Raw genomic sequence first — 25,337 nt, 5'->3', positions numbered from 1 at the left:
CTCAGACACTAGCACTGCCACCTTCTCTCCTTCTGGTCACTCTCCTCACCCAACCAAAGCCTAAATTGTGAATTTTAAAAGAATGAAGTTGCAACACTATGAGAACAGGTTTTCTCTCAACTGTCATGAGTAGGATTTTTGCCATGTTACTGATACTAATGGTGTTTTAGTTATTGGAGCACTCAATTTTTAGATATTTTCAATACTTTTGGGAGAAATGAAATTCAAACCTTCAAATAAAACAAATACTAAATGCTACACTTTTGGAAGACACCACTGAACCTTTGATTTTGAGATTTTGTGTCCTTTCTTATGTACTTCCAACAGGAGATGTTTGCTATCTTCTTAGAATGCTTCAGAATTTAGAGAGGCCAAGAGAAAATCATCCAAAATGTATTAAATACATACATGATGTATTATACAAAATCATACAAAATGCATTAAATAGATCTACTAAAACTCAATATTTGCCAAATCTTGTGTCAAAATTTGAGAAAATAAGGTAGGGCTTTCAATATAGTCTTGAGATTGAGGCAATCCACACCACATATATGAGATCCTTTTGAAATAAAATGGATACTCTGGAGATATTTCTAGTTGTAATAAAGGAGATAGTCTGAGATAGAGAGATACTCTAGGATTACTAGTTGTAATAAAAGGATACTGGGGTTTTATTGATTATTACTGATGGCTAATAGATCAAGATTTTGCCTACCTTCCTCCCTCAAATGCCACTCATTTTTCCACCCTCTCCCTCCTGCCTCCCTTCCTCTTCCCCCTCTTAATCAGTCACTTTCTAAGCAACTCAAAAGTGAACTGTGAGGTTAGAGAAGATACTCTTCTTTCTCCTTTCTCAAGTAAGGAGGTTTATTGGGGAAGATAGGACAAGGATGGAGGATGAGGTAAGAGGGATGGGGGTAATACCTAATCTATACAAAGAGTTAGGAGAGTATTGGAAAAATGGCAGTTCTGTCACAACTTTGACACAGGGACAGTCAGAGAAAGATAAGAGGACAAATATTTTCTTCTTTCTTCTTCTTCAAACTCAAATCTCAGATATACAATCAGTTCTTCAGGTTCAGCTACCACCATCAGCCACACTAGACAAAGGTTAGTTCAAAAGCTTCTCCCCCTGCTCCAGAAGCCACAAAGGCCTCTCAGCTTAGGACAAAAGCTAAGAGGGGTCCAGTCAGAAACCTCTCAGCCTGACTCAGAAGTCAGTCTCTCCCAACTTAGGACAGAAGCTAAAAGGGTTCCAGTCAGAAGCCTCTCAGCCTGGCTCCAAAAGCAAGTCTCTCCTTTCTTAGGACAGAAACTAAGAGGGGTCCAGTCAGAAGCCTCTCTGCCTAGCCCCAAAAGCAAGTCTCAGTTCAGCTGCTGGCTTGGCTCCCCCAACTGTTTCTCCTGGGAACATTCCAATGGAATGTTACTTTTTTTGATTGACAGATGATGTCCTTTGCATGCACTGCAGATTCTCTCTTTTACATTTTTCATGTGAATGAAAATGTTTTGGGAATCTTCATGGATGGGTATTGAAAAAAAGGCAGAATACAAATCTATTACTATGAAATATTTAGTGGTGCTAGGAAAGAGGAAATAATAGTTGATGGCCTTGGAGCAACAGGATATCTTTTAATAACTTGATTATTAATAGCACTTAAATTTTTGATAAATCTATAAACCAGTTTTCCATATTCGTCTAGTTTCAGCTTTTTAATAGGCAAGATAGGTGCATTGCATTCTGATTTGCAGGGAATTATTTTCTGTTTGATTAAAGAACTTATCCCTGGGGTAATTCCCTCTATTGCTTCTTTTGATAATGGATATTGTGGAATAGATGGAGGTGGACCACCTCTTGTTCTAATTTGAACCAAAACAGCTGATTTCAGCACTCCTACATCAGTAGAAGATGTAACCCAAAGATTCGGATATATCTGTTGGTATTTTAACAATAGGAGTTTTATCTACCTCCTGATTATCTAAAGAGTACTGGGAACAAATTTAGACTCTTCAGGTAGTTCTAATGTAATATCACCATCTTGAGTACAATACTATTGTGGTTCTTAATTTACACAACAGATCTCTCCCCAATAAATTCATAGAGAAGTTAGGCATTAAAAGGAACAAATGTTCCACAGATAGAGGTCTCACAGAGACCATTTGTGGTGAAAGCTTTTTGACTTCCAAAGGTGTTTCAGACACCTCAACATTAAAAGAGCCAATAGAATTACATTAGGATCAGGTGTACTCACTAGCACAGATCTTGATGCCCACGCATCTAAAAGACAATCATATAATGTATTCCCTACTTGCAGTGTTACATGTGGTTTGTTGCTATCTAGGGGAGAATGGAGTGGGATAACTGGTGTAATTCTATCTGTATTTTGAAGATTAAGTTTAACACTCCCCTGATTATACCTATGAAAATACTTAATTCTCCCCTGATTGTGAAGATTAAATTGTAATCCTCAGGTTTGCCAAGGCAGGCTGAAACTAATTCTCCCTGCCAGAAGGGGCTGGGAGTAAATGACTTAGTGTTCAGGCTATATATCTTATCCTCTCTCTGATTTCTTGCTTCACTCTTTCTACATTTTGTAAATAAATTGTAAATAAAATCTCTTTGGAATTAATTAAATTCCTGGTGACCACACTCTTAAATAATCAAGTCCAACTGGATTTAAAGTTAGTACTTCTCTTAAAGGGAAAAGGCTAGGATTTGTATCTACTTTCTTTTGTGTCTAGCTACCTTGGTGGGAAGAGTTAGAAACAGTAGAAGAGGCAGATTGAGTCAAGCAAGAGATAGTTCATTTTGTTGGTCAATAGTTTTAGTCAATTGTGAGATCCAATCCTCAAGATATACACCTCTAGTCTCCATTAATTTCTCTTTTAGTTGTTTCCTTTACTTAGTAAGGATTAAACTAAATATTTGATACAGCTGGTACCCTTAAAACAATGTGGACAGCAAAAATATTCCCATGAAGGGGACTAAGCAGAGACAATCCAAAAGTGTGAGATGTAAAATCTCATTGAAGGCCTCAGGGAGTGGGAGTTGTCTGAGGTAAATCGGCACCACTTCCTTTACTACCCATACCATTATATCTAGCACCATAGTTACACCTCTACTTGTTCCTATTATTTATAAGGAATAGAAGATTAATAGATTAATCAAACTCCTAGCTGGCTCATCAGGCTGTGAAGGGTTAAATTTTTTGATAGGAGTTTGAACAAAAGGTCAAGAGAGTAGTTTGGTAAACACAAAACACTTATTTTATTTATAGGGAAATTCAGATAGGAAATAGAAAGAAGGAAAGTCAGAGTAATCTTATAATAGCACATAACTATACCTAAGACCCCAATCCTAACTAAAATTTTTCTAAAAAACCATAAATCTATCTGTCTTCGAGGGCAGCTTCTTCTGCCAGGGCCAAGCGAAGGCCTAAACTTCTCTACACTGATTACCTAATAATTTACCATCTACCTACCTAATCTAAACAGGAATCAATGAGACTGTTAAGGCTTTAAAATCTGTTTCTCTATCTCCAATTCTCAGTTAGAAAAAAAATATCTATCCCTGAGAGAGAGCCAAACACTCCTCTCCCCAGGGGAAACAGAGACCAAAGCCCCTTTAAACTGCCTGCAACTCACCTACCAACCGTCAGTCACACCCTTCTGTCATCAAGTGACCGTCTGCACAGCAGGGGGGTTCTTACTCAGAAATCTTTTTGTTCCCTTGCCTCTTAAAAGAGAAGAAAAGGAGAAATTAAGAACAACTCTCTTAATAGTATATTCAAAAGGTTTCCAGACAGTGTATTGTCTGATGTCTGGCAAGAAATCCCCCCCGTTGTCAAAGCCTTTCCACATTGTTCACATTCATAATGTTGGTCTCCAGTCTGGATGTCTATAAGATGGCCTATCTGTGTGAAATCCTATCCACATTACTTACATTTATAATGTTTCTCTCCAGTGTGGATTCTCTAAAGTTTAGCAAGACCATGTCTCTGCGAAAGCCTTGCCACATTGTCCACATTCATAAGGTTTCTTTTGAAAAGGTAGAAATAAAGGGAAGAAGCTTTTTGCAGAGGTTTGTGATTTACTCTGCATAGCTGGGTTGGCTCACACCCAGAACAGAATATGAAAAGTTCCAAGGAATGTAAGGAAATGATTTAAGGGAACTCAAAGAACTGGAAGAAGGGAGTGTTCCTGTGTCTTCTGGTGTTTGGAGGAATGCCTGGGTTAACAGACATTCTGTTGGAAGCCATTGGCTCTTTTCCTGAGATTTCTCCTATCAACCATTCTTTCTCTGAGGGAGAGATCATATCCACCTGAAGTTCTTCTGATGTCTTTAAACTACATTACCCAGGAACCCACTAACTTCCTGTTGTTGCTTGCTAACATAGTCAAGAGATAAACTGGGTGGAGTTCTGTGTCTAGCTCTCCTTCCTGTCACAGTTTTGATGGAGCGGGCCATTTTGAGCAATTAGATTAGCCATGGGCACATGGTTTTGTATGGTTAAATAATTACCTTTTTATTCCTTTACTTCTAGTGATTATTAATAAACCTTATTACAACAATATTTGAAGTTACTATATATTAGTTTTTAAGTTTTACACAGTTAGGTATTAGATCTATAAGATCTTTTCTAAATAGAAGGTCTGTTTGAGATATTCTATTTGGATAACATCAGGGAACAGATAGGAATCATAGTAGAGGTTAGTGTCAGAACATAGTAGAGGTTACTGTAGGAACATACAATAAATAGATTACATATTACACACATATGTAAATATATCTATTAATTATGTACTTGTAATGTAGTTATAGCATAATTATAATGTACATATGTATACATGAGTTGTATAAAATGTAAATATATGTAGATATATGTATAATGAATATGTAAAATGGATGTGCATAGTCAGATTTATAGGATAAGATGCCTAGTTCACAGTTCAATGTACAAGTTTGGTTAAATGTATTAGAAATGGCAGGTAAAAAGGAAAGACTTTGTTTTGAATTGTTCAGATTAGATTTTTAAGATGCATTTTCCATATTTATTTTTTTAGTCAGATTGTATTTTTTGTAAGAGTTTATGCTCCATTGTGTTTATTGAAAGAATAATAAATAATAAAACAATAGGGTAGATGAAATAGGTATAGCTTAGTAAGAGTAGTTGTTTATTATTTTGGAGTTAGACTCTATAGAATAAGTAAAGAAGGTAAGTATACTGGTGCACAGAGGATACAACTAATTTTGTTAAAATGAGTTTTACTCTGTGCAAAGGGGAGAATGAAAAGGTAGAAACTAAGGGAAGAAGATTTTGCAGAGATTTGTGATTTACTCTGCATAGCTGGGTTGGCTCACACACAGAAAATAACAGGAAAGGTTGCAAGGAATGTAAGGAAAGCATTTAAGGGGACTCAGAGAGTTGGGCGGGGCAGTGTTCCTGTCTCTTCTGGAGTTTGGAGGGATCACTTCCTGCCTAGGTTAATGGACTTTCTGTTGGAAGTCATTGGCCCTGTTTCTGAGATTTCTCTTATCAACAACCATCCTGTCTCCAGGGGAGAGATGAGATCCATCCAGATTTCTCTTGATGCCTTGAACTGATTCCTGTGTTCCAGTGCCTTGACATATTTCATCTGTGACTAAGAAGCCAACCTGAGATGAGTATTTTGTCAGTCTGAACTAAGGCCTAGCCATCTTTAGTTGGACCCACTAGGGTGACTTTGCCAGTCTCTTCACCCCATGCGACCTATCTATAAAAGTGAACTATAATCAAGCCAACCAACTTTATTGACGGCCAGTAGTCAGGAAGCTAGATAGGATTTTGGGGTTCAAGACAGTCAGAATAGACTAAGGAGTGTCAAGAAACAGAAGAGGGGTTCATGAGAAACCCACAGATTGGACGGAGGTGTTATACACCTAGTGATTGAGGAAATCCTCTGGCCCTCCTTCCTTTTCCCTGTTTTGAATCTTTGAAATAAACCCATTTTCATTTTATAAACCCAAATAGCAGTCAGATGATGTTTTAACAATAAGCAAGTGGTGGGCCTACGAGACAGGCCCACAGCCTATAACAGACAAAACTACCTACTATCCTAGTCTACGAACACTCTAGAACAAGTAACCCACTTATTTCACTCTCCAGTGTGGATTCTCTGATGTTCAGCAAGACTGCGTCTCTGAGTGAAAGCCTTTCCACACTCTTTACATTCATAAGGCTTCTCTCCTGTATGGACTATTTGATGTCTGGCAAGGGAGCCCCTCAGGGAGAAAGCCTTTCCACACTGTTTACATTCATAAGGTTTTTCTCCAGAGTGGACTGTCTGATGTCTGGCAAGGGAGCCCCTTAGGGTGAAAGCCTTTCCACATTGTTCACATTCAAAAGATTTCTCTCCAGTGTGGAATTTCTGATGTATAGCTAGACTACTCTTCACTGCAAATGCTTTCCCACATTGTTTACATTCATAAGGTTTCTCTCCAGAGTGGATTTTCTGATGTTCAGCAAGACTGTGCTTTAATGCAAATGCCTTTCCACATTGTTTACATTCATAAGGTTTTTCTCCTGTGTGGACTATCTGATGTCTGGCAAGAGAGGAGCTCACTGAAAAAGCCTTTCCACATTTTTTACATTCATAAGGTTTCTCTCCAGAGTGGATCATCTGATGGTTAGCAAGAGTGACCTTCTGTGCAAAAGCCTTTCCACATTGTTTACATTCATAAGGTTTCTCTCCAGAGTGGATTTTCTGATGTGCAGCAAGACCGACCCTCCATGTGAAAGCCTTTCCACATTGTTTACATTCATAAAGTTTCTCTCCAGTGTGTATTCTCTGATGTTCAGCAAGAGTGCACCACCGTGTGAAAGTCTTTCCACACTGTTTACATTCATATGGTTTCTCTCCAGAGTGGATTCTCTGATGTTTAGCAAGAGTACACCACCGTGTGAAAGCCTTTCCACATTGTTTACATTCATAAGGTTTCTCTCCAGTGTGGATTCTCTGATGTTCAGAAAGAAGGCTGCACCATCTGAAAGTCTTTCCACATTGTTCACATTCATAAGGTTTCTCTCCAGAGTGGATTCTCTGATGTTGAGTAAGACTGCTCCTCATTGAAAATGCTTTCCCACATTGTTTACACTCATAAGGTTTCTCTCCAGTGTGGATTCTCTGATGTGAGGCAAGACGGTCCCTCTCTGTGAAAGTCTTTCCACATTGTTTACATTCATAAGGTTTCTCTCCAGTGTGGATTTTCTGATGTGTAGCAAGACCACCAAACCTTGTAAAAGCCTTTCCACATTGTTTGCATTCATAAGGTTTCTCTCCTGTGTGGATTCTCTGATGTACACTAAGACTGAAGCTCAATGTGAAAGCCTTTCCACACTGTTTACATTCATAAGGTTTTTCTCCAGAGTGGACTGTTTGATGTCTGACAAGACTGACCTTCTGTGAGAAAGCCTTTCCACATTGTTTACATTCATAAGGTTTTTCTCCAGAGTGGACTGTTTGATGTCTGGCAAGACGGGCCCTATTTGTGAAAGCTTTTCCACACTGTTTACATGCATAAGGTTTCTCTCCACAGTGAATTCTTTGATGTGAATCAAGCTCAGACTTCTGACTGAATGGTCCCCCATCTTTAGTACTCACAGAAAGCATCTCTACATGTTTACTTTTTGGATGTCTAATAATATCATGATACACAGGCATTTCAGGAGGTTTCTCATGTGACTTAACAGATCCAACTTCTTCAGGAGAGTATTTGCTGTATTCATTATTCTGAGAACAGTTACTTCCTGAAGTTAATTTCATATGCTGATATAGGATTGAATACTGTCTGAATTTCTCTGTTGTTTCAACAAATTCATAGTCGTTCTTTGGGTTTTTATTTACCAGGATATTAGAGTCACAGATTTCTCTCAAAATCAAGTCACAGGAACCCTCATTCATGCACCTTTGAGGGTCACATCCTTGCACAAAAAGGCTCAGCTTTGTAGATATCTTCTTCATTTCCAAATTGGTCTCTGAAGAAAACAAATAATGATATAAACATAGAAGAAAGGAGGACACACTAATGCTCAAAAGCACACACATGCATGCACACAAACAAATGTATAAGTTCTTTCCTCTGATGGCAGAAAGTAAACTGATTTTTATTGTATTTCCCCTGCCAAAAAGGACTTTTCAAACTTATACAAGCAGAACCAGGCTTTCAATACATCATTTGGTCATATCTGCAAGATAGATGATTTTAGAAATACCTTCACATACAATAACAATGAAACCTCACAATAGGCCTGATATAGATGGGCCCAAGATTCACTTTAGAACTCGGGTCATGACTTCAGAATAGAGGAGTGACCTGACTAACCTCCCTGCAACTAGACTCAATCCTCAACTCAAAACTATTGCCTGAGAATACTCTGTCCACATTAGTACAGTCTTTCTCCATTGTACTTTCTATCTTTCTTTTAAAAGTCACTCATTGATTATTCTCATCATTTTTTCAATCTCGATTGACCTTCTATATATTCTGATTTCATCACTTAGGATTCACATTTTGATTGCACATTTTGGAGGCACATAGTCATTCTTTTTTTTAACCCTTACCTTCCATCTCAGAATTGATACTGGGTATTAGTTCCAAGGCAGAAGATTGGGGGCTAGGAAATGGGGGTTAAATGACTTGCGCCCAGGTCAAAGAACTAAGAAGTGTCCGAGATCTGAGAGGAACTTAGGATCTCTCTTTTCTAGGCCTCACTCTCAATCCATTGAACATCCCAGCTATCTCCCATGGTCATTCTTGATAAATTTTAGATGTTCAGCTGAGAAACAACTTCACTCTTTTTAACTCTCATTCAATAATTTTCAATGTTGAATGTTTTTTTTCTCTATAGATATAAAGACATTATGCAATTTAGTGCAAATATACTAAATATTCATCCTGTTTTAAAATCTATCATATATGTCACATACTCTGTACCAGCAATGGCAAAACTTTTAGAGACCGAGTATACAAACTGTAACTCTCACGCTGCATGTAAGCAAACCCCTTACCACAGACTAGAGAGAGAGAGAGGAAGCACTCTTATTAGGTTGCTGGGCAGAGGGATTGGTGAAGTAAGAAAAGACCTCAGGTGAGGGGAGAAGGGAAGGGGAGTAGCCACCTCTGGCATACATGCCAGAGCTCCAAAAAGACAATTATACACTAAGTCCATCATCCAACTCTAAGGAAATGAATAGCAGGATTCAACTTTGGTCTGACAGCCCCAAAGTCTAGCACTCCCTTCAATACAATAGATAGAAGTCTTTTGGGATAATAACCCTCATACAGCTGCTTTCATCTCACTCACCTGGACAGGAGCCCATTGGGCCTTTTTGCTCTAGCAGCCATCGTGCTTCTCCTTGCTGAAAACAGGAGAGAAAATCTTCTCTAGGAACGGGAAGTCCTGGGCATAAGGAAGAAGGAAAGGGATCAGGAGAGAAAAATTTTAAAAATTAGTTCTTTTAATGGAAAGGGGGTATGTAAGCAAGGCCTACAAGTTGGTTTCTGTGGTATTCACTGTTGGGACATTTGCAGGAGAGCAGAGATCATGGAAACCATTCACAATCTGAAAATTCCATCTTTATTTTTAACTACTTTTAATAGAAAGTTAGGTACAGGCAGTGGTAGTGAAGGAATAAGAGGTCAGAATGTGGAGTCAAAAACAAATTCAATCCAACATCAGAGAGATGGTAAGTGGGTGCCCCTGGCAAACTATTTAACCACTGTTTGCCTAACTTACCTCAACTATGAATTGAGGGCAATAAGAGTATCAAACTCACAGAGATATTGTGAAATTAATGTATGAACTCCTTTACCCAGTTGAGGACATAGAGCAGGTGTTTTTAAATGCTCATTCCCTTCCTTTCCATTCCTATCCTCTCACCTGAAATTTGAGGGAAGAATGAAGGAGGAATAAAGATAAACTTGTTCGACTAGGCAGAATTAGGAGATGTGAGCTAAGTTTTATACTTTATTTTTTTCCATATTGCTTATTGTTGTAAGGGAATAATTGTATAAAACCACCACCTCAAAGCAAAAACCCAAAGAAATAAGTGAAAAATTGTATACTTTCATCTGCCTTCCAACTCCAACAGTTCTTTCTTTGGAGGTGGATAATAATCTTTGACCTAAGGCCCTCACAATTATATAGGAACATTGTAATGCCAAGAGTAGCAAAGTCTATCACAACTGATCATTCCACAATATTACTTTTACTGTGTATAATAGTCTCCTGGTTCTGCTTATTAGTTCATGAAGGTCTTTCCAGCTCTTTCTGAAATCATTCGGTTCATCTTTTCTTACAAAAACAGTATTCCATCACCAGCATTTACCAAAATTTCTTCAGTCATTCGTCAACTTATAGACATCCCTTCAATTTCTAATGCTTTGCTACCAAAAGAGCAGTTACAAATGTTTTCCCACAAGTAGGACCTTTCCCCTTTTTCCCAATCTCTTTGGGATATAGATCTTGTAGTGGTATCAATGGTTCAAAAAGCATTCAGTGTTTTATAGCCTTTTGGGAGTAATTCCAAATTGCAATCCAGAATGGATGGATAAATTCACAACTACACCAGCAATGCATTAAGTTTCCCAATTTTGCCACATCCCCTATAACCTTTGTCACTTTCCTCACTGTCACACTGTCCAGTCTAAGAGGTATAAAGTAATACCTCAGAGTTCTTTTAATTTACTTCACTTATCAAGAGGGATTTAGAACATTTTTTCTTATGATTATTGAGAGCTTTGATTTCTTCATCTGAAAACTGCTTAATCATAACCATGGAGCATTTGTCAAATGGGGAATATCTTGGAATCTTATCAATTTGTTTCTTTATATATTAGAGAAATTAGATCAGAGAAATCTGTTATTAAACAAGTTTTATGTATTACTTTTTACCAACCTCATGCTCCAATCCAGTGTAATAACTTTCCTTCTTATGTCTTTTTAGATATCATTTACCCCATTTGACCTCTCCATTTTTCTCTCAGTCCAATTCTTTTTCACTCCTTGAATTTTTTTTTATATGATCACAAACTGCTTCCAATCACAACTAGGTTTTAGGGAAAGTTAACAGATGGATCACACTAATTAAAAAAATATATATATATATGGATTTATTAAACTAAACAGGGATAAGGGGAATCAGGGAGTGACTTATTTCTAACCCACCCAGATTTTAACATACTAAGGGTTCTAATCTAAGCTTAACCTAACTAACTAAAGGGTAAATAAAAGATAAAGTCCAAAGGGGCCCAGATTCTCACAAGCTCCAGAGTCTTTGGTAGGGTCAAACTGAAGAATCTAGATATAGGGTTCTTCCACAGTCCAGGAAGGGAATAATTTCACATCCTACTCACAACTGTCCACCAGTGTGAAAAGGGAACACACACGCAACTTTTGTAGAAGATAATCCACGTCCTTGACAGCTTCAAAGTTGGTTTCTTCAGGAGACAGTTTGACACACAGCCTCACTGTCTGCAACCCAGCTTGAGAGAGACAGTTAACAGTCGCCCAATAGTCTTAGAAAGCTGACCCAGCTAGCTCTTGCAGAATCTTGGTTTGAAGGCTGTCAGTCAGCCTTGCAAAATTCCCTTGCTACACTATGCATACTTGTTCTAACTTATATGATAATGATAATAAGCTCAAGAGTTACAAATACCATTTTTCCAAATAGGTATAGAAACACTGACCTTATTGAGTCTTGTAAATTTTCTTGTTCTTATTTACCTTTTTATTCTTCTCTTGAATTTTGTATTGGGATATCGCTTTTTCTGTTTTGGTCACGTCTTTTCATCAGGAATGCTTGGACATTCCCTATTTTATAAAGTAACTGTTTTCCCCTGCTGAAAATAGTCAATCTTGTGGTGGGTGCTCTGTGGTTATAAACCCAGTTTCCTTGTCTTCCAGAATATCATATTCCAAGCATTAGGATCCTTTAATGTAGAAACTGCCAGGTCCTGTTGTGAAGAATGAATCAAACTCTCTTTGTCTATCAATTAGAAACTTTTAAGTTAATCAATCAAAAACCTAAGTACCCCCACTTAGTACCATACCAGTCACTAAGAATGAGAGTTCAAGTCACTTGCTAGAGTGGATGACAACTCCAGAGGCCACTGCCCACCCCCTAGGCAGTGCTAGACAAATTGAAAGATTGATTTGTTCCTGTAGAGGAGGGACAGGAAGTGATGTCGAGAAAAACATCTATAAGAACATCCAGCTGAAGGATTCAGTGATTCTCTGCATTGGTGAGCCAGTCTGGAGGAGGAGACTCCCTGGATGCTGTGTCAGTTTGCAGTGGTGAGTGGAGTGATTCCTTCCTTGTTCTTTGGTGAGGAGAACCTCTCTGATTGTTGATCCTTTGGTGGGATATTCCCTTCAGTGTGAGTTCTGGTGAGATTCTTAGCAGTCTTACCCTTATGTGTGCTGAAGGTTAATTAGGACTTTGCATTCTGGTGAGATTTGCTTTCAGATTCGCATTTGTGGACTGAAAGCATTAGCATTAAGCTTTGGGTATTTGTAGTTAGGTAGTACTTTCTGTCTCTTTTTCCACTTTCACTCTTTCCACCTCTTTGTAAATAAAGTTGCTAAAAGGCATTTTGACTTAAGCTATAATATTTTTAAATCAGTGACCACAATAATACTTTAGAATTCTCATATTTAGCAAAAACCTAAATTTAAATTCTTACACTGTGTAATCCTCACTGGGACTTCATGATATTTGAATTATTTCTTTCTGACCAAGTGTGGTACTTTTTCCATTGGCCTCAAGAGTTTTTTCATTTGGCTATAATATTCCTGGGAATTCTTATTTCTATTTTACCACCTGATTCAAGAATATCAGGGCAATTTCCTTTGACCATTTCTTATAATATGACATTAAAAGAATTTGTTGGGTTTTTTTTTATCATAATTCTTAGATCATGTTTCCTGGATCTATTTTCCAGGTCAGTTGTTTTTTTCAGTGAGATAGCTCACATTTTCTTCTATTTCTAAATTCTTTTGATTTTATTTTTTTCTTGATGTCTCATAAACTCATTATTTGCTTTGATTGGCTTAATTCTCATTGTTAAAGAATGATTTTTTTCCATGACCTTTTAATACTCTTTTTTCACTTGATCCACTCTGTTTCATGGAACTATTTTCTCCATTGGATTTTTACACCTCTTTTTCTAGTTTGTCAACTCTACTGTTTAAAACACTATTACTTTCATTGTATTTTTGTGCTTCTTTTGCCACTTGACCAATTTTACTTTTGTAACTGTTATTTTCTTTTTGCATTACTTATCTTCCTTTCTCCATTTTTCTTCAACTTCTATTATTTTTTTTAATTCTTCTTTAAATTCTTCCAGTACATGAGACCAATTCACATTACTATTTCAAGGTTTGCATGTGGTAGTTTTAGTATCCCAATACTCTCCTTATCCTCTGCCTCCTTCTAGTCCCCTCAGGAATTTTCTGTGGTTACATTTTTTTGTTTTTGTGTGTGTGTTGTAAAAATGGAGATTTGAACCCTAGACTTCAATCCCCAGAAGTCCTTGGTTATTTCCCATAATTCCCTATAATCTCACCTGAGTCTCTACCTGGGCGAGATCACAATTAGTATTTAACTAGCAGTAATGCCTACCTCTGGCTCTCTGCTCTTCTACTGCAATGATGTAGTAAGTAAGCTTTGAATGGGCTAATCAGCCCTGGGAACATGGTTTCTTATTTTGTATTTTCTTTATTCTTTGATTTCTAATAATCCCTAATAAACCTCACAAAATATAATATTTTTATTACTAGATACTAATTTAATTTTTACAGTGTGTGTGTGTGTGTGTGTGTGTGTGTGTGTGCTGTCTTCTCATTTTCCCAGACTTTTTTTCTTTACTTTTACGTCTATCTCAAAGTTGGGCACTGTTGTCAGGGTATAGAAGACACTCTCTTAAACGTCAATTTTTCTTTGCTGCTCTTCTCAGTAGTTCTGGTTTTCTGCAAGTTTTGTTTCTTCCAAGATGGTATCATGGTCTGAGGAATAGGTGCTATTCAAGCTACTGATTTAGTATTTTCTAAGGAATCCTGATGCCTTACAGGGCTCAGGGAACTTGGAAGTACTTTGTCTTTGGCTTAGAGGCTTCACCATAGGCTTGAACTGGCCAAGTGACCTTGGGGCCTCACTACACCCTTTTGTCAGGACTTTGGATTCCAAGGGGTGGATGTGGGGTGCTCTAATGTAGGCTTAAGAAGCATGCTGGGGTCCTGAATTTGGCTTGTTCTCAGTTTTGGAACCTGGTGAAGTAGGTGAATTGTGGATTGTCAACTATTGCTTGCACAGTTTTACTTCCAATTCCACTTTATCCCCAGAAATAGACCCTTTCTACTTATCTTTCAGTTGTTTTCCTCAGAAGAGGAAAGTCACTCTTAACCACATTCGTTCTGTGACTCTAGTCATTTGGATGCACTGTTTTAAGATTTGGTTTATGATTCTCAAGTTGGTACCGGCTTTTGCTTCTACTATGCTGCCAAATTGGCTCCGCCACCTCCATTTAATACTTTTGGACAAGAAATCCTTTCAAAAGACCAGACCCATCCAAAATGGTAAGGAGCTGGCTTGGCAGGTACAGGATTCCCTTCAATGACCATCTTCAAAGAAAAGCTGTCTGGTTATTAACAAAGAGATTGTATACAAAATTTAGGCCTAAGTAGAGGCTGAGATTAGCTTCAGGAACATAAATCTGTAACCCTTCTTTAAGTTTTCACCTGAAGCTACCTAAAACAAACGAGAGATAATTTCAGGATCAAGAAAGGAAAGTCCTAGCTTCCCTTCACATAATTAAAAGATAGTTTTTTAATGAAAAGCAGGCAGGAGAACAACCCTGGCAGAGATCAGTACTTTTGCTTTTGTAATCATTAACAAAGTCTCAAAATCCTGCACATTTGGTATGGAATAAAGATATTTCCTTAATGGCACATTCAGAGTTAAGAGAGGAAATGGTCCTTACCCACAGAGAGGAGATTCTGCACATTCTCCAGCATGACCTCCAGGTATAACTCTTTCTGAGAATGGTCCAATAGGCACCACTCCTCCAGGTTGAGGTCCACAGCCACATCCTTGAATGTTATTAACCCCTAAATCAGCAAAAGTCATGAGATTTAGAGCTGAGCCTTCAAAATTCAACCAGCCCCATCCTCATTAACTAATTGGAAGAAACTGAAGCACACAAGGGAGTTTCCCCAAACTCCTAACCCTCAGGAGTGTCAGAGCCAGCCCTAGAGAACAGACATTTAGAGCCCAATGGAATATTGAGAAAGGCATTTTTGTGTTTGAAGTGAGAATCATGTGGGAAGACTAAAACCTGGAGAAGTGTCTAATGGTGAAATCCTTTTTCCTGTGAAATCAGGAAGATGATACTTGTTCTCTGAATGAGGTAGGATATCCTGTGGGGGAGAAAGAGAGAAAGTGATCTGAAATTCCTCCTCATCATGTGTCAGAATTGATCTGGTAAGAACATATTTTGAAGAATTTGTGAGAAGGTAGACAGTACTATGTATTCTGGGGATAAAATATTATCAGTGATTAATGAGGAGAAAGTGAAGAAAAAGGAAGTCTCTACTTTCCTAAAAGGCTTAAGTACTCTTATCAAGATGAAAGCATAAAGAGAATTCCAAATAATTATATGGGATCAAACTCTGATTCTAGCTAACTGAAAAAAAGGTCTCATGTTATATCAAGACTTTGGGAAACCACTGGTATGGCATGCCATAGCCAAAATATCCTGTCTTTGCTTTATGATGAATGTCATTTCTCACTGGAATATATTTAATCATTTTACTTTAGTAACACAGAAAAAAGAGTAACTATGATGAGGAGAGGAGGGAGTGTTCATCATTTAAAAATAAAAAAATTTGACTACGGGAGGGGGGGTTGGAAGAGGGGAGAGGAAGAATATGAATCACGTAACCATGGAAAATTTTTCATAATTAATCAATAAAAATAATTTTTAAAAAGAATCTCAAAAAATATAACATTTAATCAACTGGGTTTGAGGATTGAGCTAATTCATAAGAAATATGACAGTGTAATGATTGGAATTCTTGAGAGACAGGATAGATTTATTTTAAACTAATACATTAATTGACTGGTCATTCAATGTGGTTAGTTCATTCTCTTTATAATCTAAAAGAAAGAAAAAAGATAAGTTTTCCCCTCTACCACCCCTCTTGCCCTTATCACTCTCTCACTAAATACATATATATTTCCCTGGTGAGCTCACCTCTCAGTCTCTCCCTTGGACATCCCCTGAGATATTGGATTCATAAATAGCCACTGAGAAGGGGGAAGCAGGAGACCTTAACACCTCTCTCACTACTTTATCGCAGGCGAAGGAGGTCCTTGTCCATTCAAAGAAGGTATCAGTCTCAACTTTCCCCAGTCTCCTGGCTTGCCTAGCACACCCTCAAAATGGCTCAAGGTTCATTATGGCTTCCAGATCTACCCTTAATCCTTTTCGTTTAACAAAAGGTAGGTTACTCTATAGGTTCATAACCTGGGGAGAAGACAAGACGTCTGGAGTTTTGACCTTCACCAGGTAAAGGGGAAATTTATTCCACAACACCATCACAATTACAATTAACTTTCAAAAACATTTTATTTATGAAAAACAAAGGATCTAAATACCTAGCTCTTTAATTATGGAAACCAAGGGATCAAGGATCAAGAGAAAAGAGGCAGAGTGAAAAATAACTAACAAGGCAATGGCCCAATGTAACAATAACATGCTACCTGGAAGGGTTCTTCTACTTTTACATTTGGCTCCAAGGAAAACCAAGGCTACACTTGGTAATGGATATTCTTCCATTTCACTTCTTCCTAACCAATTCTCTACTTTTCAGCCTGGAATGCCCCTGGGAAACCCAGGGGAGGAATAGCCTAAGAATTTCTAAGTATAGGATGACACAATTCCCCAGACCCTCAATACAATCTAGAAACCCAAGGCCAGGACTTCAGGACCCTAGCTGCCTCTCCACCCCAAGCTCTACCATCTATTATCTGGAATTCTACTGCAACCAGAATAAGTCCTCTCCAGCCTAGATTACTACCAGGCATCTAAATAATCCCTGGGCTTGATATTTATATTTGAGGAGCCACCTACAAAGCTGGTCACCTTCATGACTAACCACCCTCCCCACCTCCTTCAGCTAGAACTGCTTCTTGGAGGGAACATGGGTGAGTGAATAGCTGGCTTTCCTTTCCTGACTTTGGGAGACATATTAATTCTTGTTGAGGTCGAGGGTTCACAAGTCATGCTGGGCTAAGTCGAGCACCAGAGCAATATTCATGTATTCATCCTATTTTCATTTTGACTGTATTTTCTATCTTTAATAGGACACTATGTCATGAGATTTTTGATAAGGTATGGCTTTATAGTGAGACCGGCCCTCTCCCAATAAACCTATTAGCTTGGAAACTTTATTTGTGCACCACAATAGATACCTTACCTCCTCATCATTCAATAGAAGAATCTGAGTTTTCTAGTACTGATGTAGTACCTAATAATCCACCAGTCTCTAGACTTTGTGGTGAGCATCATAATATTTTGTGTAAAACTACAACTCCCAGCATCCCACTCTCCTCATGTTTTGTGCTGCCATCAGAAGGCTATAAATTTTTGGGTAGCCCCATCTCTAGCTCTCCTCTTCCTGTTAAGGATTTGGTGGAGTGGGCTTTTTAAACAAGAAAGAAGAACTTAGTCACATAGTCTTAATTTTGTTAAATAATTAGGTTTTTTACTTCTATTTCTTTTTTATTCCTTCCACATCAAATGATTATTAATAAACTTTATTAAATTAATACTTGGAAGTTGCTGGATATTAATTTAAGTCCTACAATTTGGATATGAGGGGCATTTCTTTGTAAACCATGGAGAATGTTCTTTTAGAAAGGAATTCTACAAAATGACATTAATTAATATGTAATAAACCTTGAGGAGTGCTCTATTACTCCCAATAAGAAGAAATGTCCAAGTAGTAGTTTCAAAAAACATATTAAATTAAGAATGTCCTTGGTTCCAGAGTCTGTGGGACATTTTTTTTTAATAAAATAGACCTTGAAGTCATTTTCAATGCTTTAAAAAGTTTGAAAAAAATTAAAAGCCAAAGCTGTCTACAACACTTGAGCATCAGCCAAAGGCAGCTCAATCATTCTATCAACTCATGAATCAAAACATGATATTGATAGAAGAGAATGTGGATTTGAATTCAAAATAATGTAATCTGACATTACTATTGATTGTGTATTGAGAATTTTTAGATTTACTCCACCCTACTTAGTCTTTAGAATTCTATCAACCAGGAATGTATACACCCCCATGTAAGGATTAACTGCAGGAGAGGATGGTCTATAACAGACCCCCTGGGCTAAGTCAAGCTTAAGCTACCATTGGTACATGTGAGACGCAGGAAGTGATGTAAAGAACTGGCTATATATTTTGCGCCACTTCCTGTTTGGCTCTGTCGGTCTATGGGAAGCTCTTGGCAGGTTTTGGCATTTGCGGCTTGGCAGTGAGGTTACTGGGAGAAGCTTTGTATCATGGTTTAGGTGAGGCATCTTCCCTAAGCGACCTTGGTGAGTGATAAGACTGATTCCTCTTTCCTTTACCTCCTGAAAGGAGACCCTCATCTTGGAGGAGGCCTTGTGGCTGGAAGCTGAGCTAGTAATAATCTTATAAGAAGGCCTCTTGGCTGAGGCCTCTGAACTCCTGCCTGACTCAGGCCAGGCCAGAGCAGTCCAATTCTCCTTTCCTCTTCTCCTTCTTCTTAATTTCTGCCTTCTATTGTAATTAAACCACCATAAAATCCCAAAATGACTTGAGTATTTTATAGGGATTGAATTTTAATTCAATCCTGGTGACCACTAATATAATCAGTCAACACCCCTAATTTTACCCCTAACAGTATTTGACTTCTGTGTCCTGGTAAAAGGATGCCTGTCCTGGATTGCACATATTTCATAGAGACTGCCCTCTGTATAAAGAAATTTTAATCAACATACCTCTAAAGGAATTCATAGTATGCTGACCAAGACAGAATTGTTCCTTGCCTTTAGACCACTGACTATGAACAAATTCATCATATATACTCTTATAGATAAGTAACTGCAATTACAATTTTAGAAAGAGTTAGCACCAGGTATGAAACTGTGAACCAGACATCAAGTAGTAATAGTCGACTATGGGCCACAGTATTAGAAGGAATGGAGAATGGGGCATTAGAATATTAAAGAAACTCATGACATCAAAGACAGGTCTGTGTAGTCATCTTGGGAAGCTGAAAACCCTGCAGAAGGATCCAGGTACACTGGGAATGGCGAGTGAATAGTTGGCCTGATGAGAGAACCTAGGAAACCACCTCGCTTGCTCCAGGTGCTATTTCATCCTGTGAAGATTATGCCAACTCTGGCTCTCAAAAGGATTGTGGCCAAATGAAGTTCCTCTGACCCAAATAGTCTGACAGCTCTGGAAGATTCATTACATTTTCTTCTCTTAATCTTGTACTAAATTGAGAACTTGGGATCAAATGTTCAAACCCCTGTGACAAAACACCCATTTCCTAACTCCTCTGTACGTTCCAGACTGTTAATGACTTTCCTACTTATCTGTGAAACACCCATAAAACACTCTGCCTTTCATTGCTATGGGATCTTTGCTACAGGTGAAGTCAGTGCCATCTCCAGCTTTCACATCCCATAATTAAAGTTTGGATCTTTGGCTCTGAATGATGTTCTTTACAATATTTTGCATGAAAGGAACAAACACTGATAAAATGCAGGAACCAACCATGCAGGGCAGAGCCAGAGGTTCACACAACTTAGATGGCTGTCCCATCTTTGACTGACCTTCCAACAAGAAATGCTCTTTGATGCCACCTTCTGCCAGGCCCCTGCCTCACTCACTCCCCAGCTCTCACCCAGGGGTCCTGCTCTCCTCCCTGGGGCAGGTCTTCTCAGCCAGCCCACTCCCTCTCCCCCTGACTCTGCTCTCTGCCCATCTTGATGTCAGTCCCTCCCAGGCTCTATGCTCACTGAACTGGGGAAGCACAATCCTGGTTTTCACACTCCTATCCTCCAGCACCTAACAACACCTAGCTCTTCTATAGCCAGTGTGGAATGGCTATCAGAAGGGAATTTGGGAGAGAACATATCCCAAACTGGTTCTTCCCTGGCAGGCCTCACTGATCTGTTCAAAGCCCAGGTAATGTAGATCAGAAGCAGAGAATGTCCCTGTGCCATCCCTGGAATCTTGGAACACAGGGACATCACCTGCTGGTGGAGGGAGTCACACTCAAAGTTGGGATGAATAAATGACAGCACTTGTGCCTGTCTGTCTGGAACCTGGGCTGGCTCATTCAGGCAGAGGCTACCAAGGCCCTGAAAAACCCCAGAAATACAGTGCATGTGGGAGCAGCCAGGGTTGACCCTTGAGGTCACACTGAAGGAAAGCAGTGAAGGTGCCCTTGGAAGCTTGGGAAAGACAAGAGGTCTCAGTCATGCTGGATTCTAGCTGGAGGGAGCTTGGCCAGGGCTGGAGTGTGACTGCACTCACCTGGGATGGGGATCTCTGGGTCCCAGGGGCCATTCCCTTTAGCTCCAGGGAATCTGCTTGGGTCAGACTGTGGTCCATCAGGGAGTGGATCCCCAAGGTGAGAAGACTTCCTCTTAGTACACCTATGGGGAATCAGAGAGGGTGAGGTCTCAGAGGGGCTTGGAGGATCCTTCCCAAGGTCTCAGGGAAGACTCCCTCAACATGAGGAAAGAGGGAGCATCAGACTTGGAAATAACCTTGGACTGGACAGGAAGAGGCTTCCCTCCCCGTCTACCACCATCTTTGGCTTCATTCAATTCACAAACTGCACTGGGTAGAAAGGGGGAATGGGAGGAAACTCCTAAGAGGAGAGGCTACTGGATAAAGGGGGATGGGGTGCTGGAGGTGGCCAAGGGCATCAGGTGGGGTTCGGAGAGAAAGGGTTGGCATCTCTTCATTGCCCAACATCAGAGCCTCTTCCATGGCACCTGGGCACCAACAAGCCCCTCCAGGGTCATATTGCCTGCTGCTGCCCCCTTGGGCCTGTTCTGACCAGAATGTACCCTTTGGGGAAGGGTGCTCAGACCAGAACACATCAGCCCCGCCCCATCCTAAGACTGTATCCCCTCCCCCAGCTGCCTCCAGGCTCAAGTGCTGGGGGATCCTTCTCTCCCCTCAAGGTTTCTATAGACTTTTCAAGTGATGGACGGTCACAGACAGGCACAGATAGTCTCACAGGCAGACAAACACACACACACACACACACACACACTCCCCATGCCGCCCCTCATCGCACAGATAAGTATCACAGACACACACACTGACACAGACAAATAGACACAGACACAGCCACACACAGGCACACACACATACACTGACACTTTCCCTGCCGCCCCGTCGCCTTACTCCGCCTCTCCTATAGTTCTTGTGAAGACTACTGCCCCACCCCCACTCCGGGCTTCGTAACCCGGAACTGGTCCACAGGGCTCTTCCCACTCCCCAAGAGTTAGGGAGGAGAGTGTCTGATACCAGAGCAGGGAGCCTGGGCGCGCCTGCGCATTGCCTCTCTCCCCCGCCCCCTCACACAGCAAAACTCCAAGAACCTCACCTGGGAGCTGAGACTACCCACATGAGATTCCCAGCATGACCTGGGAATTACCCAGAGGGAGGTGCCAGGACTTGGCTCGTCAGGAAATAGGTCTTCTGGGAAACGGAGTCCTCCGTAGGGGTGGGCCAAGAGCTGCAGGAAGTCAGGACCTCGGCACTCTGGGAAGTGGAGTCCTCTTGTCTGGGTCCCTGGTATTAGAGTCTTATTGGGGGAGGAGTTATAATGAATTGACCTCCAACCTGGCGGGGCTGCAGTGTTCTCCCCACTCCCATTTCCCCTTCCAGCCCTGCCCTGCTTCTTTAGCCTGGAAGTTACCTCAGGATAGGGCCTGGCACACAGCAGGTGCCTAATAAGTGTCTATTGATTGACTGTTTGATTGATCAATGGATCCATCCTCCCAATGGCCTGGAGAGGTGGTGCTAGGCTTCCCCCTTCTGACAGCGAAGAAAACTGAAGCACAGGGCAGCCACAGACTGTCCAGGGCCCAGGCCCAGGCCCATGACCTCCCTCCCACAAGTTCCCCTCCTCCAGGGATTTTTCTGACCCTCCTGTTGTTCCTTCTAGCTCGAGAGGACCCCAGAGTTGCCCAAAGGAAGGCCAACCCTGTCCCCAACTGGAGGAATCTGGTGGTTCTGGGGCTGCGGTCCTGGACCCAGAATCCACAAGATCTGGCCTCAGACACTTCTCATCTGGGAGAGCCTGGCCAAACTCTTTCCCAGTGTTTATCTCAGTTTCCTCCAGAGAATCAGAGCCTGATGGGGAATTAGGATGAGGATGCAGGATGAGTCTGGGGGAAAACAGGCCTGATTCCTCTGCTTCTCACAACTGGGGATTCTGGGCCCTAATGCCTGAGGCCTCTGAGTCAGCTGAGGAGGGTCTCCTCCAGCCCTGCCCCCAGCCAAAATGACCAAAGACAACTCAGAGGCCTGGGGGAGGTCCAGGAACTCATCTCCTTCCCTTTTTCAGGCCAGAGAAGGCCAGGAGCAGTGGCTGAGCCCATGCTCTGAGTCTCTGATAGAGAAAGGAGAGTCTGTGTGTCTGTCTGTGCAAGGCTGCTGTGGGTCAGGCTGTTCAGTCCTGCCTGACTCTTCCTGACCCCTTTGGGGCTTTCTGGGAAGAGATGCTGGCCTGGTTTGCCATTTTCTTCTGCTGCTCACTTTACAGGGGAGGAGAGTGAGGCAAGAAGGGTAAAGTGACTTCTCCAGGGTCATGCAGGGGATGGACTCAGGTCTTCCTGACTCCAGGCCTTGGCTTAAGTAGGCTCCAAGGTGCTAAAGGCCCTAGAAGAGCCTCTTTCTCTGCACAAGTCTTCCTTTTCTAGCCTCAGGGCCTAGGTGTTGCTGCTCTAAATTCCTCTCTATTATCCCTGGGTCCAAGTGCTCAGGAGGAAAGAATACCCAGGCCTGTTCTGGGGATGGCATGCATTCAGCTGGGATAGGATGTCTGGAGCACCCTGCCCCCCCTCCAGCCATTCCCTGGGGATCCATGGATTACCCAGGTAAATGGAGAATCAGATCTGCCCATGAAGTCAGAAAGGATAAGATCTCTCTCTCTCCCCCATCTATGTCCCTCTCTTTACTTCAATGTGCTTATAGTTCTGGGAATAAGCCTCCAGATTGTTATTGATAACCATCATAGTGGCACGAAATTAGTGACAGGCTCCCTCTTTTCATTTTCTCTTTCATTCGCCCCCTCCCCCCAGTTCTTCGAAAAAGCAGCTTTCTAGAAAGTAGAATTTGGGTGTCTTCCCAGCTGAGGCACTGTAAGGATGGGTGAGATCTCAATCCTTGGGTCTTTTAAATTGGATTATTAGCCTAAGGGATTTAGAAGGTGGAAAAACCTTTTAGCTCAGCTCCAGAGAGACTGAAGGATGAGTGTGATTTGAGGGGACAGATGCCATTTTTTTATTCAGACTAGCTACTGCTTAGGCTGATTCGATCATATGTTCCCTTGAGAAAGGAGTTTAAGATAAATTTTAGATTTTTAGAAGGATTAAAAGTTTAGTGTTCAAGTGTGACCTGTGGCATGTTTGTCCTGCAGTAAAATAAGAAACCCTGATTTTTCTTCTGTTTTATCTTTCTCCTTTTGGGGACTTTTTAAGCTTAGACAAGGGGAAATGCCCCAGGGACTCTGAAGATTCCTAAATGGGTGCCATTGTTGAAGATTTTGATTCCCTGGGATGAGAAGAGTGTGCCCAGAGATCCCTGGATGGTGAGAGGAAGGAAACCATTTCTGTTTGTACATCTTGGTCTTGTATTGAGGAGAAAATGGCTCACTGGTATTTTTGGAGAGAGCAGGTTTGAAGAGGGAGATCAGAAGCCAGACTGTGAAGAGTGGGGAAGAGAATGAGGGGGGAACAAGTGGAGGCCCTCCTCTCAGCCAGGCTTTTCCTGGTGTTTAGCCACCAAAGGCAGGAGAATCTGCATGATCTCAAGTCAGGATACATGGCTCCAGAGGACTTTTTGAGGAACAAGAGGGAGACAGGCAGCTGAGACTGGAAGGGACACCCTGGCTCTGAGCATGCTCTGTCCTCAGTGCTAGGAGGCCCTGTTCCACTGCCCATTTAGTGCCTTCTTCTGATGCTTCTGTGGTTTTAGACTTTAACTCTCACTGATCCCAGGCCAAGTTCCTGCTCTTCTGGGTTTGCTATTCACCAGCTAATCCCATGGTCACTCTGGGAAAATTTCACCTGCTAAGCTGAGAAATCGCTTTGGTCCTTTCCATTGTCCTGTGGTCATTTTCAGTGTGGAGCCCAACCAACCTTTCTCTTTAGACTCAAAGATACTATGCCATTTCCTACACTTATACTGAATATTCCTGTTATTATTGATGGAAGGAAGAAGAGGAAGAACCTGGGGTGTCAGTGGGAAGGCAGGAGTAGTCCAACTCCCCTTCCTGGAGCAGTGAACATTGGAGGGTGAGTTTTGATTCCTTCACCTGGAAACTGCCTGTTCATATTCCTGGACCATTTGTCAATTGGGGAATGACCTGTATTCTTATCAATTTGACTTAGTTCTTTATAGACTGGAGAAATGAGACCTACATCAGAGAAACTTGATATAAAGAATTTTTCCATGTCTTATTGTTTCTCTTCTAATCTTGGTTCCTTTTGTTTATACAAAAACGTGCTAATTTAATAAAGTCAAAATTATTCATTTTACATCTTGGAATGCTCTGTCTCTTGTTTGGTCTTACATTCTTCCCTTCTCCATAGATCTGACAGAAAAAAACTATTTACTTATAATATAATTCTTTACATTTAAATCATAAACCCATTTTGACCTTCTTGTGGCATAGAGTGTGAGATATTGATCTATACCTAATTCTGGCCATGCTGTTTTCCAATTTTCCCAACAGTTTTTGTCTTACAGTGAGCTGGGATGTTTGGATTTATGAAACATTAGATTGCTGAGGTTATTTACCCTGAATCTATTCCACTGATATACCCTTCTATTTCTTCACCAATACCACATTATTTTGATGATTACTGCTTTATAGTACAGTTTAATATCTGTGACCACTAGACCACTATTCTTCACGCTTTTTTATTGGTTCTCTTCATTGGGATCTTTCATTCTTCCAGATGAATTTTATTACTTTTTCTAGTAATATAAAATTGTTTTTTTTTTGTAG

The 25,337-nt window shown here is 40.5% G+C and overlaps 1 protein-coding gene across 5 annotated transcripts; it reads right to left on the bottom strand.

Annotated features, from left to right (window-relative positions):
- Positions 1-3,244: 3,244 nt before the first annotated feature.
- Positions 3,245-21,855, bottom strand: LOC100030265 (zinc finger protein 883-like). 5 transcript variants are annotated; one of them, XM_056813463.1, is made up of 5 exons: positions 21,705-21,839; positions 20,618-20,739; positions 15,020-15,146; positions 9,345-9,440; positions 3,245-8,015 (listed from the first exon to the last, which is right to left on the bottom strand). In XM_056813463.1, the coding sequence occupies exons 2-5, from the start codon at positions 20,693-20,695 to the stop codon at positions 6,136-6,138; spliced, it is 2,181 nt and encodes a 726-aa protein (XP_056669441.1). In that variant the 5' UTR covers positions 20,696-20,739; positions 21,705-21,839; the 3' UTR covers positions 3,245-6,135. The 5 variants fall into 5 exon arrangements, with proteins under 5 accessions (XP_056669441.1, XP_056669451.1, XP_056669444.1 ...); XM_056813473.1 differs by lacking the exon at positions 21,705-21,839 and adding an exon at positions 21,503-21,649; XM_056813466.1 differs by lacking the exon at positions 21,705-21,839 and adding an exon at positions 21,476-21,584.
- Between the last annotated feature and the right edge of the window lie 3,482 nt (positions 21,856-25,337).

This window comes from Monodelphis domestica, chromosome 1 (genome assembly GCF_027887165.1).
Source record: "Monodelphis domestica isolate mMonDom1 chromosome 1, mMonDom1.pri, whole genome shotgun sequence".
In the NCBI taxonomy this organism is placed as follows: domain Eukaryota; kingdom Metazoa; phylum Chordata; class Mammalia; order Didelphimorphia; family Didelphidae; genus Monodelphis; species Monodelphis domestica.
Note: the sequence above shows the minus strand (reverse complement) of the source record. Positions and strands in the feature narration are given on the sequence as shown.